The following is an 18,235-nucleotide window of genomic DNA, read 5'->3' on the forward strand; positions in this document are numbered from 1 at the left end:
TCCCATTCCCGGTGATCCCATTCCAGAGGGTCTGTGGGACGCGGGCTCGGTGCGGGTGCTGCGGGTGGGGCCGGGCCCTTCCCTGACCCCATTCCCGGTGATCCCATTCCCGTGATCCCATTCCCAATCCCGTTCCCGATCCCATTCCAGAGGGTCTGTGGGACGCGGGCTCGGTGCGGGTGCTCCGGGCAGGGCCGGGCCCTTCCCTGACCCCATTCCCGTGATCCCATTCCCGTGACCCCATTCCCGGTGATCCCGTTCCAGAGGGTCTGTGGGACGTGGGCTCGGTGCGGGTGCTGCGGGCAGGGCCGGGGCCCATTCCCGTGATCCCATTCCCGTGATCCCATTCCCAATCCCGTTCCCGATCCCGTTCCAGAGGGTCTGTGGGACGCGGGCTCGGTGCGGGTGCTCCGGGCGGGGCCAGGGCCCGTTCCCGATCCCATTCCCAATCCCGGTGATCCCATTCCAGAGGGTCTGTGGGACGCGGGCTCGGTGCGGGTGCTGCGGGCGGGGCCGGGCCCCGTGCGGGCGCTGCTGGCGCTGGAGGAGTCGCTCTGGGCCAGCTCCCAGAACCTCGTCTGCGTCCTGGGAACAGCCGAGCTGCAGAGCCAGGTACGGAACGGGCAGCGGGAACGGGCAGCGGGAACGGGCAGCGGGAACGGGCAGCGGGAACGGGGACAGCGGGAACGGGGACAGCGGGAACGGGCAGCGGGAACGGGGATCGGGAACGGGGAGCGGGAATGGGGATAGGGGTGGCAGCGGGAACAGGGATCGGGATCAGGAATGGGGATAGGGGTGGGAGCGGGAACAGCGGGATCAGGAATGGGGATCAAGAATGGGGATAGGGGTGGGAGCAGGAACAGCGGGATCGGGATCCGGGATCGGGATCAAGAATGGGGATAGGGGTGGGAGCAGGAACAGCGGGATCGGGAACGGGGATCGGGATCAGGAATGGGGATAGGAATGGGAACAGGAATGGGATCAGTAATGGGGATAGGGGTGGGAGCAGGAACAGCGGGATCGGGAACGGGGATTGGGAATGGGGATGGAAGTGGGAATGAGAATGGGAATGGGAACAGGAATGGGAGCTGGAAATGGAAGAGGAAGAAGAACGGAATGGGATCAGAACAGGTACAGGAGTGGGAATGGGAACGGGATCAGAACAGGTACAGGAGTGGGAATGGGAAGGAGAATGGGAATTGGAGAAGGGTATTGGAATTGAGAATTGGGTATTGGAATTGAGAATTGGGAAGGATACAGGACTGGGAATAGGAGCGGGATCGGGAACAAGCACCGGAATGGGAAGGAGAATGGGAACAGGACCAGGAAAGGGGAATGGGGAATGGGAAGAGCAATAGGAAAATGCCCTGGAGGGGCTTGGAATGGGGCTGGATTCCACCAGGGAGGGCTGGGAGCTGAAGGCCTGGTGGAGCTTGGCACTCTAGGACCAGGAATTCTGGGAATTCCGGGAATGTGGGTAATCCCAGGAACGTTGGGAATCCCCCGGCACTGTTCCGGAGCAGCTGTCACCCTGATGGTGCGGGCGGGCAGCGGGGTGTGGATGTTCCCGGGAATGTGGGGAATCCCGGGAATGTGGGTGATCCCAGGAATGTGGGGAATCCTGGGAATGTGGGTAATCCCGGGAATTCTGGGGTCCCCCAGCACCGTTTTGAGGCGCACCCCGAGCCCGCGGCGGCCGTGACGCTGATGGTGCGGGCGGGCAGCGGGGTGTGGATGTTCCTGGGAATTCTGGGAATGTGGGGAATTCCGGGAATGTGGGTAATCCCGGGAATTCTGGGGTCCCCCAGCACTGTTTTGAGGCGCACCCCGAGCCCGCGGCGGCCGTGACGCTGATGGTGCGGGCGGGCAGCGGGGTGTGGATGTTCCCGGGAATGTGGGGAATCCCGGGAATGTGGGGAATCCCGGGAATGTGGGTAATCCCGGGAATTGCGGGGTCCCCCAGCACCGTTTCGAGGCGCACCCCGAGCCCGCGGCGGCCGTGACGCTGATGGTGCGGGCGGGCAGCGGGGTGTGGATGGCCTTCGCCGAGGGTTCCTCCATCCGCCTGTTCCACACCGAGACCCAGGAGCACCTCCAGGAGATCAACGTGGCCACCAGGACCACCCTGCTGCTGCCCGGTGAGCAATTAGCCGCTAATTAGGGTCATTCATTAGTGGATCCATGAGGAATCAGGGAATGGGACCACCCTGCTGCTGCCCGGTGAGCAATTAGCCGCTAATTAGGGTCATTCATTAGTGGATCCATGAGGAATCAGGGAATGGGACCACCCTGCTGCTGCCCGGTGAGCAATTAGCCCTTAATTAGGGTCATAAATTAATGGATCCATGAGGAATCAGGGAATGGGACCACCCTGCTGCTGCCCGGTGAGCAATTAGCCCTTAATTAGGGTCATTAATTAATGGATCTGTGAGGAATCAGGGAATGGGATTACCCTGCTGCTTCCCAGTGAGAATTAACCATTAATTAGGGTTATTAATTACTGGATCCATGAGGAATCAGGGAATGGGATTACCCTGCTGCTGCCTGGTGAGCAGTTAACAGCCTTAATTTGGGTCATTAATTAATGATCCAGGGAATCAGGGAATGGGACCACCCTGCCTGGTGAGATCCTAATTAATAACTAATGAGAGCGATTAATGAATGGATTCAGGGGGATTAGGGAATGGGACCTTGCTGCTGCCTAGTGAGAGCCCAATTAGCACTAACGAGGGGTGGGAGTTAATTAACTAATCCATACAGACCTGGGGCATGGGACCTTGCTGCTGCCCAGCGGGATGCCAATTAACAGCTGATGGGGGGTTAATTAAAGGACGCGGGGGGAATGAGGGAATGGGGCAGCCCAGGGGATCCCACCGGGATCCGCGGCTTTCCCGAGGAACGGGGAGGGAATTGTGTCCCATGATCCCATCTCTGGATCCCAGATTTATCCCGTGATCCCATCCTTGTCCCACTCCGGGTTATCCAGCCACATTCCCATTCCCATTCCCATTCCCACTCCCATTCCAGATTATCCAGCCTCATTCCCATTCCCCATTCCCCATTCCCCATTCCCCATTCCCATTCCCATTCCCATTCCAGGTTAATCCAGCCTCATTCCCATTCCCATTCCATTCCCATTCCCACTCCAGGTTATCCAGCCTCATTCCCATTCCCATTCCCATTCCCATTCCCATTCCCATTCCCATTCCCATTCCCATTCCATTCCCATTCCCATTCCATTCCCATTCCCACTCCAGGTTATCCATTCTCATTCCCATTCCCATTCCCATTCCCATTCCCATTCCCATTCCATTCCCATTCCCACTCCAGGTTATCCAGCCTCATTCCCATTCCCATTCCCATTCCCATTCCCATTCCCATTCCCATTCCCATTCCCATTCCATTCCCATTCCCACTCCAGATTATCCAGCCTCATTCCCATTCCCATTCCCATTCCCATTCCCATTCCCATTCCCATTCCCACTCCAGGTTATCCATTCCCATTCCCATTCCATTCCCATTCCCATTCCCATTCCCATTCCCATTCCCATTCCCATTCCATTCCCATTCCCATTCCCATTCCCATTCCCATTCCCATTCCATTCCCATTGCCACTTCAGGTTATCCATTCCCATTCCCATTCCCATTCCCATTCCCATTCCCATTCCCATTCCCATTCCATTCCATTCCCACTCCAGGTTATCCAGCCTCATTCCTGCTCTTTCTCTGGGTTATCCCAATCTCATTCCCATTCCCACTCCAGATTATCCAGCCTCATTCCCATTCCCATTCCCATTCCCACTCCAGGTTATCCAGCCTCATTCCCGCTCCCTCTCTGGCTTATCCCAGCCTCATTCCCACTCCACAGCTCCATCATCCCTTCATTAGTTCCGAGCACCAGACTCGTGTCATTCCCTGTTTTTTTCCGTTTTCCCTCTTTTTCCGGGCATGTCCCTAACCCAGTATCCCGATATCCTTCCCATCCTGCATTCCCAGGTAGGAGCGTTGGGATTAAATCCCTTTGAGCTCCTGCTCCCAAACCCTCTGGAATGTGGCAGCTCCTTCATGAGCCGCAGCACCGTGGCTCGATCGATTTCCCTGGATTTTTCTCTTTCCCTGAGTTAATCTTTCCCTGGATTTCTCGCTTTCCCAACTCCGGTTAATTCCTTCCCATAAAATCCTCATTTCCTGCTGGAATCTTGCTTTTCTCCCACTTCTTCTTTTCCCTTTTTTATTTCCTTTCTGTTCCCAGTGCTTCCCCTCTGGGTGCGGATCTGCCGGGATCTTCCCGAGGCTGATCCCTACGGAAACCCCGCGGCCGGCTGGGATTTGGGCCGTGGGCTTCTCCCTGATCCCGGTTTTCCCGGTTTTTCCCGCTGCAGGGCAGAAGCAGGTGCGCGTCACCAGCCTCCTGCTGTGCCAGGGCTCGCTCTGGGTGGGGACGGATCTGGGAATCATCGTCCTGCTGCCCGTGCCGCGCCTGGAGGGCATCCCGAAAATCACCGGTGAGCCCCGCAGCCTTCCCGGGAAAATGGCGACCTTCCCGGGAAAACAGCGACGTTCCCGCAAAACAGCGTTTTTCCCCAAAAAAACCCAACACTGTTCCCAAAAATCAGCACCATTCCCAGCCCATTCCTGGCTTGTTCCCATCCACAACCCATTCCCAACCATTCCCATCTTATTTCCAGCTGATTCCCATCCCAATTCCACTGTTCCCATTCCCAGCTCATTCCTGGCTCATTCCCATCCTGATCCCACTGTTTCTGTTCCCAGCCCATTCCCAGTCTCATTCCCATCCCAGTCTTGCTGTTTGTGTTTTCCCAGCCCATTCCTAGGCTGTTTCCGTTTTCCTATCCTGCTACTTCCATTCTCATTCCCAGTTTTATTCCCACCCTGATCCTGCTGTTTCCATTCCCAGCCCATTCCCAGGTTCATTCTCATCCCGATCCCACTGTTTCTGTTCCCATCCCACTGTTTCTGTTCCCATCCCACTGTTTCTGTTCCCAGCCCATTTCTGGCCCATTCCCAGGCTCATTCCCATCCTGATCCCACTGTTTCTGTTCCCATCCCGCTGTTTCCATTCCCATTCCCAGGCTCATTCCCATCCTGCTGTTTCCGTTCCCATCCCGCTGTTTCCGTTCCCATCCCGCCATTCCCGTTCCCGGCCCATTCCCATCCCGATCCCACTGTTTCTGTTCCCATCCCACTGTTTCCATTCCCATCCCACTGTTTCTGTTCCCATCCCGCTGTTCCTGTTCCCATCCTGCTGTTTCCATTCCCATCCTGCTATTCCCGTTCCCGTTCCCGGCCCATTCCCATCCCGATCCCACTGTTTCCATTCCCATCCCACTGTTCCCGTTCCCGTTCCCGGCCCATTCCCATCCCGATCCCGCTGTTTTCCAGGGAAGGGGATGGTGTCCCTGAACGGCCACGCCGGCCCCGTGCAGTTCCTGGCGCTGGCTCTGAGCCCTTTGGCCCCCGACGCCCTCCGCACCGAGCAGGACGAGCCCGACGAGCCCGAGGAGGAGAAATCCCCGGATCCGGAGGGGCTCCAGCCGCGGGAAATGCGGAAAAAAGGGATTTTGTTACAATACCGGCTGCGCTCCACGGCCCACCTGCCCGGCCAGCTGCTCTCCGTGCGGGAAGCGGCGCCGGGATCGCCGGGAACGCCGGGACACGCCGAGGAGGACGGATCCATCTACGAGCTGGCCGACGATCCCGACGTGTGGGTGCGAAGCCGGCCCTGCTCCCGGGATTCTTCCCGCAAGGAAATCTCCTCCGTGGCCATCGTCTCCGGAGGCCGCGGCTACCGGGATTTCCGGGCGGAATCCGCGCGCCGCTCCGGAGCCGCCGACAGCTCCCTGCTCATCTGGCAGCTCCCGCTGGCGCTGTGAGCCTGCCCGGAATTCCCGAATTTCCTACCTCAGGAGTGCCCCGAATTCCCGGGAGCGGCGCCGCCCTGGGCGCTTGAGCCGCTGCGAGGAAAAAAAAACTGGGAAAAACGTGGGAATCTCCCCCAGATCCGGCGGATCTGGAGTTGGGAGCGGCGGGGTTTTCCCGGTTTCCCTGCGTGTGCGTGTGTGTGTGTGTGTGGGGGTAATCCCTAGAGATAGAAATCCCTGGATTATAAATAGGCTGTAAATTATTACCTGTAAAAAGAAGGAATCTGTATATATTGGGAATGCCGGGAAGAGCGGGAGCAGCTCCCGAAAAAGCGGCTCCGGCTGCAATATCCACTCCTGTTCCCGACTGGGAATTTGAGGGTCTGGAATTCGAGGTACTGAAATCCCCTGGATTTGGGAGCCGAGCCCTCTCGGCTTCCCAAGGAAAGGAAAACAGGGGGAGTGTGGAAATAAATCCCATAGGAATGGCCGTGGTTTCCTTGGTTTGTGGCTTTGGGGCTTCTCTGGGATTTGGGGGCAGCATTCCAAGGGTTCTGCTTCCCCGGGAATGCTCTGGGAAGGGGCTTGGAGCAGCTGGGGATTGCAGGTTTCCAATGGAATAGGATGAGCTTCAAGGTGATTCCAGCCCATCCCAGAATTCTGGGATTCTGATGCACCCCCCCCACCTGGAGCTGCACATCCTAAAAATCAGGTAAAAACCCCCAGAATTTCCTCTTTTCCCACTGGGAATGGGGTGGGATGGAGGGAAAATCCACCCCTCCTTCCTCTACTTCCACCCTGTCCATTGACACTGGAAAAATCCCAGCCCAGGGAGCAGGGAACTCATCCTGGGACTGGATCCATTCCCACCTGTAATGGGAATTCCATGGCGAGCATCCCTGTGATGGGATGGATATTCCTGAGCCCTGGAATGGGAGCTGCTGATGGATATTCCCTCCATCCTCATCCCAAACCTCTCGGGGATATTCCCTCCTCATCCCAACCCTTTCAAGGATATTCCATCTTCATCCCAACCAATATTCCCTCCTCATCCCAACCCTCTCAGGGATATTCCATCCCCATCCCAACCGATATTCCCTCCTCATCCCAGACCTCTCAGGGATATTCCGTCTTCATCCCAACCAATATTCCATCCTCATCCCAACCCTCTCAGGGATATTCCGTCTTCATCCCAACTGATATTCCCTCCTCATCCCAGACCTCTCAGGGATATTCCATCCTCATCCCAACCGATATTCCCTCCTCATCCCAGACCTCTCAGGGATATTCCGTCTTCATCCCAACCAATATTCCATCCTCATCCCAACCGATACTTCCTCCTCATCCCAATCCTTTCAGGGATATTCCCTCCTCATCCCAGACCTCTTGGGGATATTCCATCCTCATCCCAACCGATATTCCCTCCTCATCCCAGACCTCTCAGGGATATTCCATCCCCATCCCAACCGATATTCCATCCTCATCCCAACCGATATTCCATCCCCATCCCAATCCTTTCAGTGATATTCTCTCCTCATCCCAACCCTCTCAGGGATATTCCCCTCTCCTCATCCCAGACCTCTCAGGGATATTCCATCCTCATCCCAACCGATATTCCCTCCTCATCCCAATCCTTTCAGGGATATTCCCTCCTCATCCCAATCCTTTCAGGGATATTCCATCCTCATCCCAACCAATATTCCCTCCTCATCCCAATCCTTTCAGTGATATTCTCTCCTCATCCCAACCCTCTCAGGGATATTCCCCTCTCCCCATCCCAGCCCTCACTCCATCCGTGGAATCCACGGAGCATCCGCCGCCCCCGCGGGGCCGATCCAGCTCCAGGGGCCGACACGATCCCAAAGAAAAGTGGATTTGCTGCTCCCGCTCTCTCTGAGCCGGATTGCCGGGGGCCAGCGGTGCTATTCCCACATTTCCCATTCCAGGCTGGGAATTGGGGTCAGGGGGTTGATTCCAGGGCAGGTCCCCGGGGGTGCCGTGTCCGACTCCGGCTGCGTCGCCCGCCTTGGGGACATCCGGTGGCATCGAGGGACACTCGGCGGCGTTTGACGCCTCACCCCGGCACGGCCCAGCTGCTCCGGGCGCCGGAGAGCTGGGAATGCTCCGGATCCAGGGATTTCGTGGTCTGGTTCCTGCGCACCAACACCGCAGCGGCCCCGGATAAAAATCACCGACGTTGGCTGCACTGGGGGCTGATTGACGAGCTCCGCAGGCGGCAGCGGCTCCCGGGAATTCCGCGGGATGAGGGGCTGGAAGTGGGACTTGTGACGGCTCATCCCGTTTGGAAGAACTTCCCAGGATTTCCAGTATGGGTAGATAGGGAGCAGAGCCAATTCCAGGGGAGAAGTGCAGGAATATTTCATCCCCAAGGTGGGCAGAGCTTCTGAGTATTCCATGGAAGGAGGGGTAAATCCATACTTTCCATGCATGGACAGGTTGGAAACCAGAGTGTCCATGACTTGTGGGAGCTCATCCCCTTTGGAAAACCTTCCCAGGATTTCCCATGGGGGTTCACAGGAAGCAAAGCCAGTTTGAGAGGAGACATCTGGGAATATTTCACCCCCCAGGTGAGCTTCTCTGTCTTCCATGCAAGGAGGGGCTGGAATCTGCGGCTCATGGGGGCTCATCCCCTTTGGAAAACCTTCCCTGGATTTCCAGTGTGGGTAAATAGGGAGCAGAGCCAATTTTATGGGAGAAATCCGGGAATATTTCACCCCCAAAAGGGCCTACGGAAGAACTTCCGTAGCTTCCATACAAAGAGAGGTTGGAAATCTCAGACTCGTGGGGGCTCATCCCATTTGGAAAACCTTCCCTGGATTTCCAGTGTGGGTAAATAGGGAGCAGAGCCAATTTTATGGGAGAAATCCAGGAATATTTTGCCCTCGGATGCGTTTTTCCCCTTCCTTGAGCAGGATTTGCCCATCCCAAATTTTCCAATCCCTATGGAGGAGGTCCCTGTCCCGTTTATCCCAACTCACCTCCAGCTCGCTGTGCTCTCCTGGGCTAAAACCCGGGATGCAGAGGAAATTCCAGGTGTTTTCCTCCTGGCTGCTGTTCCCAAGGAAGAACTTACATGAAATTCCTCTCTGGCTCCATCCGTGCGCTGGTGGGAACTGGGAATGGAAAAGATGGACATGGAACATTCCAGGTGTGGTGGGAACTGGGGATGGAAAAAATGGACATGGAACATTCCAGGTGTGGTGGGAACTGGGGATGGAAAAGATGGACATGGAACATTCCAGGTGTGGTGGGAACTGGGGATGGAAAAGATGGACATGGAACATTCCAGGTGTGGTGGGAACTGGGGATGGAAATGATGGACATGGAACATTCCAGGTGTGGTGGGAACTGGGGATGGAAAAGATGGACAAGGAACATTCCAGGTGTGGTGGGAACTGGGGATGGAAAAGATGGACATGGAACGTTCCAGGTGTGGTGGGAACTGGGGATGTAAAAGATGGACAAGGAACATTCCAGGTGTGGTGGGAACTGGGAATGTAAAAGATGGACAAGGAACATTCCAGGTGTGGTGGGAACTGGGAATGGAAAAGATGGACATGGAACATTCCAGGTGTGGTGGGAACTGGGGATGGAAAAGATGGACAAGGAACATTCCAGGTGTGGTGGGAACTGGGAATGTAAAAGATGGACATGGAACGTTCCAGGTGTGGTGGGAACTGGGGATGTAAAAGATGGACATGGAACATTCCAGGTGTGGTGGGAACTGGGGATGGAAAAGATGGACAAGGAACATTCCAGGTGTGGTGGGAACTGGGGATGGAAAAGATGGACATGGAACATTCCAGGTGTGGTGGGAACTGGGGATGGAAAAGATGGACATGGAACATTCCAGGTCTTGCTCCTGGTGCCTGGAGCTCCTGGGAAGAGTTTTCCAAGTTTCTGGGTCCGAGGCAGCAGCCTCAATCAGGGATCATCGTTCCCTGCTCTTCCCGGGAGTTGGGCTCTGCCAGCAAAGGGCGCCCGGGGGAGAAGCTGAGCGAGCTGGGAACATTCCAGATCCTGCTCCGGCTCTGGAATCCGACCTCAGTCCCTAGGCTGGCTGGAAAAGCCTTTCCGGTCCCAAAAGCCTCTCCTGAAGGATCTTCTGGATGTGGAGCAGCTCCGTGGGGGCAGGATGCGGATCCTCGGGTGGGAGGCATATGGACATCCGTTGGATATCCCGCACTCCATTGGATATCCCACATTCCATCAGGGAATATCCCTCACTCCGTTGGATATCCCACACTCCATTGGATATCCTGCATTCCATCAGGGAATATCCCTCACTCCGTTGGATATCCCGCACTCCATCGGATATCCTGCATTCCATCACACATCCCGCATTCCATTGGATATCCCGCAATCCATTGGATATCCCGCATTCCATTGGGGAATATCCCTCACTCCATCAGATATCCTGCATTCCATTGAATATCTCACACTCCATGGAATATCCCACACTCCATCAGATATCCCACACTCCATTGGATATCCTGCATTCCATCAGGCAATATCCCTCACTCCATTGGGCATCCTGTATTCCATCGGATATCCCACACTCCATGGAATATCCCACACTCCATTGGATATCCCACATTCCATCAGGGAATATCCCAAACTCCATAACACATCCTGCACTCCATCAGACATCCCGCATTCCATTGGATATCCCTCACTCCATGGAATATCCCACATTCCATTGGATATCCTGCACTCCATGGAATATCCCACACTCCACTGGATATCCCACATTCCATTGGATATCCCACGCTCCATGGAATATCCCACATTCCATCGGATACCCTGCACTCCATGGAATATCCCACACTCCATGGAATATCCCACGCTCCATAGAATATCCCACACTCCATTGGATGTCCTGCATTCCATCGGATATCCCACACTCCATGGAATATCCCATACTCCATCGGATATCCCGCATTCCATCAGATATCCCACACTCCATTGGATATCCCACGCTCCATGGAATATCCCACACTCCATCGGATATCCCGCATTCCATCAGATATCCCACACTCCATTGGATATCCCACGCTCCATGGAATATCCCACACGCCATCGGATATCCCGCATTCCATCAGATATCCCACACTCCATTGGATATCCCACGCTCCATGGAATATCCCACACTCCATCGGATATCCCGCATTCCATCGGATATCCCGCACTCCGTCCCATCCCCACCCTCTGGCTTGGGCTTTGCAGGGAATTCAACAGAGCTGCTCCGGAGGCCTTTTGGGGTTATTTTTGTCCCATTCCTTAAGGAAAGGGGCAGTGGATCAATCATTCCTGGTTTTCCCGCTCCAGGCCGGAATCCCGCCGTCTTTATTTCCCTGTCACTCCGATCTCCCCCAAAAGCAGCTTAGAGCTGGTGCCTGTCCGAGCTCCAACCCCCCCGAGGCTGATCCCGGCCGGATTCCTGGATTTTGGCAGCCCCCCCAGCACTCGGCAGCTCCCTCTTCCCAAAAGAATGGGATTCGTTACAGCCGGATTTGTGTTCCCTGCGCCGGGATTGGAGGAACCGCTCGGAGACGATGACGGCTTCGCCTTCGCCCTCCTTCTCCCGCCGGATCTGGGCTCTGGAATCGCTTCGCTTGGAGCTGCTGAGGGACCAGGAGGATGGGAAATGATGGGGAAGCAGCTGCAGGATTCCGGGGATTTTGGGAAGCTGCGGAAACAGCGATGGCCACTGGGGATGTTGGAATGGTGGACGTTGGAATGGTGGACGTTGGAATGGTGGATGTTGGAATGGTGGCCATGTTGGAATGGTGGATGTTGGAATGGTGGCCATGTTGGAATGGTGGATGTTGGAATGATGGACGTTGGAATGGTGGATGTTGGAATGGTGGCCATGTTGGAATTACGGCCATGTTGGAATGGTGGACGTTGGAATGGTGGATGTTGGAATGGTGGCCATGTTGGAATGGTGGATGTTGGAATGGTGGCCATGTTGGAATGGTGGATGTTGGAATGATGGACGTTGGAATGGTGGATGTTGGAATGGTGGCCATGTTGGAATTACGGCCATGTTGGAATGGTGGACGTTGGAATGGTGGACGTTGGAATGGTGGATGTTGGAATGGTGGATGTTGGAATGGTGGCCATGTTGGAATGGTGGCCATGTTGGAATGGTGGATGTTGGAATGGTGGACGTTGGAATAGTGGTCATGTTGGAATGGTGGATGTTTCAATAATGGATGTTGGAATGGTGGCCATGTTGGAATGGTGGCCATGTTGGAATGGTGGATGTTGGAATGGTGGATGTTGGAATGGTGGACGTTGGAATGGTGGCCATGTTGGAATGGTGGCCATGTTGGAATGGTGGATGTTGGAATGGTGGACGTTGGAATGGTGGCCATGTTGGAATGGTGGATGTTTCAATAATGGATGTTGGAATGACGGATGTCGGAATGATGGACGCAGTGGAATGGGATGTTGGAGCCGTGAGTTGGAATGATGGCCATGGTGGAACGGGATGTTGGAATTACAGCCATGGTGGAAGGAAATGTTGGAATCGTGGCCATGGTGGAATGATGGATGTTGGAATTACAGCCATGGTGGAATGACAGATATTGGAATTGTGGCCGTGGTGGAATGATGGATGTTGGAATTATGGCCATGGTGGAATGATGAATGTTGGAATTACGGCCCTGGTGGAAGCTGATGCTGGAATCGTGGCCATGGTGGAAGTTGATGTTGGAATGGTGGCCATGCCCCTGGGCAAAGCCAACCCATAATGATGGTGGCCCCATGGCAGACCCATAGTGATGCTGATCCCAAGTACCCCGTTGGGATAAGGAGCCACATGCTGCAGCAAACCCTCATCCCAATCCTTGGGAACGCCGGATCCTTGACCAGATCCCAGCCCATCATGGTGCCTGATCCCACGGCAGACCCACAGTGGAGGAAACGCCGAACGATGTCGATCCCGATGACCCCATTGGGATCCAAACCCTCATCCCAATCCTTGGGAACGCCGGATCCTTGACCAGATCCCAGCCCATCATGGTGCCTCACTCCACGGCAGACCCACAGTGGAGGAAACCCCAAACGATGTTGATCCCAATGACCCCATTGGGATCCAAACCCTCATCCCAACCCTTGGGAATGTTGGTCCATGGAGACCCTCAGTCCCCCGAGCCCCTGGGGTGGGACAAACCCATCCCCAGGACACCCTGGACCTCCAGGACGTCCCAGCCCCCCTTCACCCCACCCTTGAGCGTTAATTGTGTGCTAATTACCTTTCATTAAGGCTTCAGACCGGGCTCTTTCCCAGCTCCACCACGGATTTGGGCAGCTGGGAGGAGGTCGGGAGGTCCATCCCTAATTCCAGGCCCGCCTGAGCGCCCCCCATTAGCGTAATTAGCCGCGCTAACGAGGAGCTGTGATGTTTTATGCATGGCGCCTAATTTTACTCCGGCAAGCTCCTGCTAAATTTAACTCCATTAATCACTGATTCCCGAGGGGCCGGATCCCTGATTGGCGTCACATGGATTAGGGCAGGAAAGGGATTGGAAAGAAACCCCCCTCGCCCTTCTCCTGCGGGAGACGGAGTCGCCGGTCCTGGGATGAGTCCGGAATGCGGCAGGAAGGCGTCGCTCCTTTCCTTGGTGCTATTTTCTGGGAAAAACCAGAGGGAAAAAAAATCATTTTGGGATCGTTGCCCCCTCCCCATTCCCAATCCCGGTTTTCTCGGCCGCGTTTACACAGCGGAGCCGTCTGTGATTAAATTTTTTTTTTTATTGCGGGCTCCAAGAGGTTATGGAGCAATTCCCAGATTTCCTTGATGAATTCCCAAGGGTTGGGAGTCTCTGGTTGGTCCTGCATCAATCAGCCTGTCCGGATGCTGGCGGATCCATCAATCCCCACCGCGGACGTCGGAATTCCTCAAGGAGCTTGAGGACAAGGCTTGAGTCCCTTCAGTGTCCAGCTGCTCCCAGTTTCCTCCCATTCCCTAAGGAATAAAATCCCCTTCATTATTTCAGAGTCACTGGATTTGAAGGGATTTTTCCCCTTCCTTAACCCCATCCCTGCAATATTCCATGGATTTGGACCATTCCCACCCCTCCTGCTCAGGGATGAGGATTTGGGAGATGTCCGTGAGCGTCTTCCAGCAGGTGGAGCCACCAAAATTCAGAAATTTAGGTCTGAACATCCATGATCTGGGATGGGAGGAAAATTGGGATTGGGGAGTCTGAGCTTCCACGTCCTGGGATGGAGGGAAAATTGGGATTGGGGAGTCTGAGCTTCCACATCCTGGGATGGAGGGAAAATTGGGATTGGGGAGTCTGAGCTTCCACATCCTGGGGTGGAGGGAAAATTGGGATTGGGGAGTCTGATCTTCCACATCCTGGGGTGGGGGGAAAATTGGGATTGGGGAGTCTGAGCTTCCACATCCTGGCGTGGGGGGAAAATTTGGATTGGGGAGTCTGAGCTTCCACATCCTGGGGTGGGGGGAAAATTGGGATTGGGGAGTCTGAGCTTCCATGTCCTGGAATGGGGGGAAAATTGGGATTGGGGGGGTTTGAGTTTCCATGTCCTGGAATGGGGGGAAAATTTGGATTGGGGAGTCTGAGCTTCCACATCCTGGGATGGAGGGAAAATTGGGATTTGGGGGAACATTGGGACCTGGGGGGCTCTGAGCATCCAAATCCCAACCTGGGAGGGGGGGGAATCTGGGATCTGGGTTGTCCAAAAATCCAAATCCTGGATTGTGGGGATACTGGGATTTTGGGGGAACATTGGGACTGGGGGATCCGAGCATCCAAGTCCTGGGCTGGGGAGACACTGGGATTTGGGGGGAGCTGGGATTTGGGGGGCACATTTGATCAGGAGTCTCCGAACATCGAAATCCCAGTCTGGGATTCTGGGATCTGGGTTGTGCAAACATCCAAGTCCTGGATTGTGGGGACACTGGGATTTTGGGGGGACATTGGATCAGGGGGCTCTGAGCATCCCAGCCCTGGCCTGGGGGGACACTGGGAGGTGGAGTTGTCCCAATATCCAGGTCCTGGATTAAAGGCCATCAGGATTTGGGCACTCCGAGCATCCCAGTCCTGGATCAGGGGGACATCAGGACCTGACGTTGCCAAGTTTTCCTCCCAGGCAGGAGAAAAATGAAGGAGAAATGGGAAAACCGGAGCCAAGGCCAGGCTGGGATCTCATCTTCCTGAGGCACAGACGGAGCAATTAGAGGACAAATCCTTCCCGGGGCTGATCCCACTCCAGGAACGCAAACGCTTCCATGGGGGTCCTTTCCCGGCTTTCCGAGGCTGCTGGAAATTCCGAGCCGGTAATTCCTTGATGGAAATGGGATATTCAGGTACTTGAAATGGCCACGAGAGTAGTGGAAAACATGGAAAAAAGAGCTTTTCCCACGTGAAAAATTCCCCGGGGGGAAGCGGGCTGGGAACCAAAAATCCCGGGAAAAATGAATATCCAGGTGTATCATCACCCAGCCCAGGTGGATTTGGGATTTGGGAAGCAGCAGGAGAATCCCAATCTGCCTCCCTTCCTCCTTTTCCACGTCCTCAGGTCACGGATTCCGGCCCCGGGGAACAGAACCAATTTCCCAACGTTTCCAATTAAACGCTTCCCATCCGAGCCGTTAATTAGGACGTTCCAGGGCACTTCCCAGGCACTCAGATTTCCCAAATATAATTATTAATATCCCATGAAACAATGAATTATCGCCCACAATTAAAATTAATTACGTTTCTCCAAGTTAATTAAATTATTCTTCGGGTAGGGAGATGAGGGAATTCCACCATCCAAAGGAGAGGCCCTGTGGGGGACAGGGAGGAAGCAGGAGCAGGGAGGGGGAAGTGCTCCAGAATTCCAGGTTTTTCTTGGCTTCCCATATTCCCATCCCATCCCAGCATTCTCCCATCCCCTTGGGCTTGGATACAGCGGGGTTTTCCATGGGAAAAAAACCCAAACCCTGATATCTTCAGTTCTCCAGGAAAATTGGAAATAAATGCTGATTTTCATGGGAAGTGGGAATTGGGTCTGGAGCAGAGGCCAAGGAACGCTCAGGGAATGCTGAGTGGAGCATTGATCCATGGGATCACATTCCCAGCACTCCAAACCGCCCAAATTCCAGAAATTCCACACCCCAGGCTCAGTTTTTCCACCAGGTTTCTAAATGGATGGGATGGTTCCAGAGGTTTGGAATTCCCTGTGGAAGGAGTGGCTCAGCTCCAGGCCCGGCAATTCCTCTGTGTCCTGCCAGGATCCAAGATCCAGGATTGAGGATCCAAGATCCAAGATTCAGATTCCAAGATCCATGATTCAGGATCCGGGATCCAGGATCCAAGATCCAGGATTCAGAACCCAAGACCCAGGATTCAGGTTCCAAGATCCAGGGTCCAAGATCCAGGACCCAGGGTTCAGGATCCAGGGTTCACATTCCAAGATCCAAGATCCAGGATTCAGGGTCTAAGATCCAAGATCCAGGATCCAAGTTCCAGGATCCGGGGTCCAAGATCCAGGATCCAAATTCCAGGATCCGGGGTCCAAGATCCAGGATTAAGGATGTAAGATCCAGGATTCGGATTCCAAGATCCAGGATTCGGATTCCAAGATCCAAGATCTAGGATTCGGATTCCAAGATCCAAGATCTAGGATTCAGGTTCAAGATCCAAGATTCAGGATCCAGGGTCCAAGATCCAGGACCCAGGATTAAGGATGCAAGATCCAGGATTCAGGTTCCAAGGTCCAGGATCTAAGGTCCAAGATCCAGAATTCAGATTCCAAGATCCAGAATTCAGAGTCCAAGATTCAGGATCCAGGACCCCGGACCCAAGATCCAGGATTCAGGATCCAATATCCAGAATCCAGGGTCCAAAACTCAAGATCCAAGATCCAGGATTCAGGATCCAAGATCCAGGATTCATCACCCAAGATCCAGGATTCAGGTTCCAGGACCCAGGATCCAAGATCCAAGATCCAGGATCCAAGATTCAGAACCCAAGATCCAGGATTCATATTCCAAGACCCAGGATTCAGGGTTCAAGATTCAGGATCCGGGATCCAGGGTCCAAGATCCAGGATTCAGAACCCAAGACCCAGGATTCAGGTTCCAAGATCCAAGATCCAGGATCTGGGGTCCAAGATCCAGAATTCAGGGTCTAAGATCCAAGAACCAGGATCCAAGTTCCAGGATCCAAGATCCAGGATCCAGAGTGCAAGATCCAGGATTCAGCATCCAAGATCCAGAATTCAGGGTCCAAGATCCAGGATCCAAGATCCAGGATTCAGCATCCAAGATCCAGAATTCAGAGTCCAAGATCCAAGTTCCATGATCCAAGATCCAGGATCCAAGATCCAGAATTCAGGGTCCAAGATCCAAGTTCCAGGATTCCAGATCCAGGATCCAAGATCCAGAATTCAGGGTCCAAGATCCAAGTTCCAGGATTCCAGATCCAGGATCCAGGATCCAAGATCCAGAATTCAGGATCCAGGACCCAGGCTCCAGGATCCAAGATCCAGGATCCAGCATCGAAGATCCAGAATTCAGGGTCCAAGATCCAAGTTCCATGATCCAAGATCCAAGATCCAGGATCCAGAATTCAGGGTCCAAGATCCAGGATCCAAGATCCAGGATCCAGGATCCAGCATCCAGGATCCAGAATTCAGGATCCAGGATCCAAGTTCCAGGAACCGGGATTGTTTGCCCTTCCCTGTCCCTGTCCCTGTCCATGGATCACTGTTATCCCCCAAAATTGCCTGGAAGTAACTCGGGGTCATGGAGCGGCTCCGGGTAATTTTCCCACATTTTTCCGCGGGGAGGGATGGGATGGAACAGCTCGAGTGGATTTTTATTCCCTTCTCTCTTTCTTAGCTGGATTAACCCTTTTGTGGGAGGAAAAAAAGAGAGAATGCTGGAATTTTCCACTCCACGTTGTCTCTTCCTTTGGGAACAGCTCCTGGGCCTTTTCCCCCTCTTTCCTGGGAAAATTTGGGAACCAGGACCTTGCGGGGAAAGGGAGAAAAGGAAAAGCTGCAAATAGTGGCAAAAAGTAATATGGGAAAAATAATGGCATAAAAAAGGAATTGCTCTTTTTTGAAGGCTCCAAGATGGGGTTAAATTCCAATGGATTGGGATAAAAGAAGGAATTTTGGGATGTGTTGGGTGCTGGGGTGGGGTGGGGGTTCTCCCCTCCCTAAAAATTTTGGTTTTATCCCCCTTTTCCTTCCCCTCCCATTTCCCGCTGGATTTATTCCCATCCATATTTACATCTCGATGTATGATTCAAATATTCCTGCCTGGATTTCCTCATTCCAAGGACTTTCCTTCTCCAGGACTCCCC

The 18,235-nt window shown here is 54.1% G+C and overlaps 1 protein-coding gene across 7 annotated transcripts in view; it reads left to right on the plus strand.

Annotated features, from left to right (window-relative positions):
• The window catches only part of ARHGEF10L (Rho guanine nucleotide exchange factor 10 like), a 55,686-nt gene extending 49,314 nt beyond the window's left edge, over positions 1-6,372 (plus strand). For 3 of the 7 annotated variants that reach the window (XM_085559002.1, XM_085559003.1, XM_085559004.1), the window contains 4 exons: positions 470-612; positions 1,964-2,138; positions 4,383-4,505; positions 5,404-6,372. In XM_085559002.1, coding sequence (XP_085415128.1) covers positions 470-612; positions 1,964-2,138; positions 4,383-4,505; positions 5,404-5,894 — 932 coding nt within the window. In that variant the 3' untranslated portion in view covers positions 5,895-6,372. Of the gene's footprint in view, positions 1-26; positions 131-469; positions 613-1,662; positions 1,864-1,963; positions 2,139-2,986; positions 4,362-4,382; positions 4,506-5,403 lie in introns of those variants that run through there. The other 4 variants (XM_085559000.1, XM_085559001.1, XM_085559005.1 and 1 more) reach the window with 4 other exon arrangements.
• The last annotated feature ends 11,863 nt before the right edge of the window (positions 6,373-18,235 follow it).

Source organism: Lonchura striata, chromosome 21, assembly GCF_050655825.1.
Source record: "Lonchura striata isolate lonStrDom1 chromosome 21, ASM5065582v1, whole genome shotgun sequence".
Taxonomy (NCBI): Eukaryota; Metazoa; Chordata; class Aves; order Passeriformes; family Estrildidae; genus Lonchura; species Lonchura striata.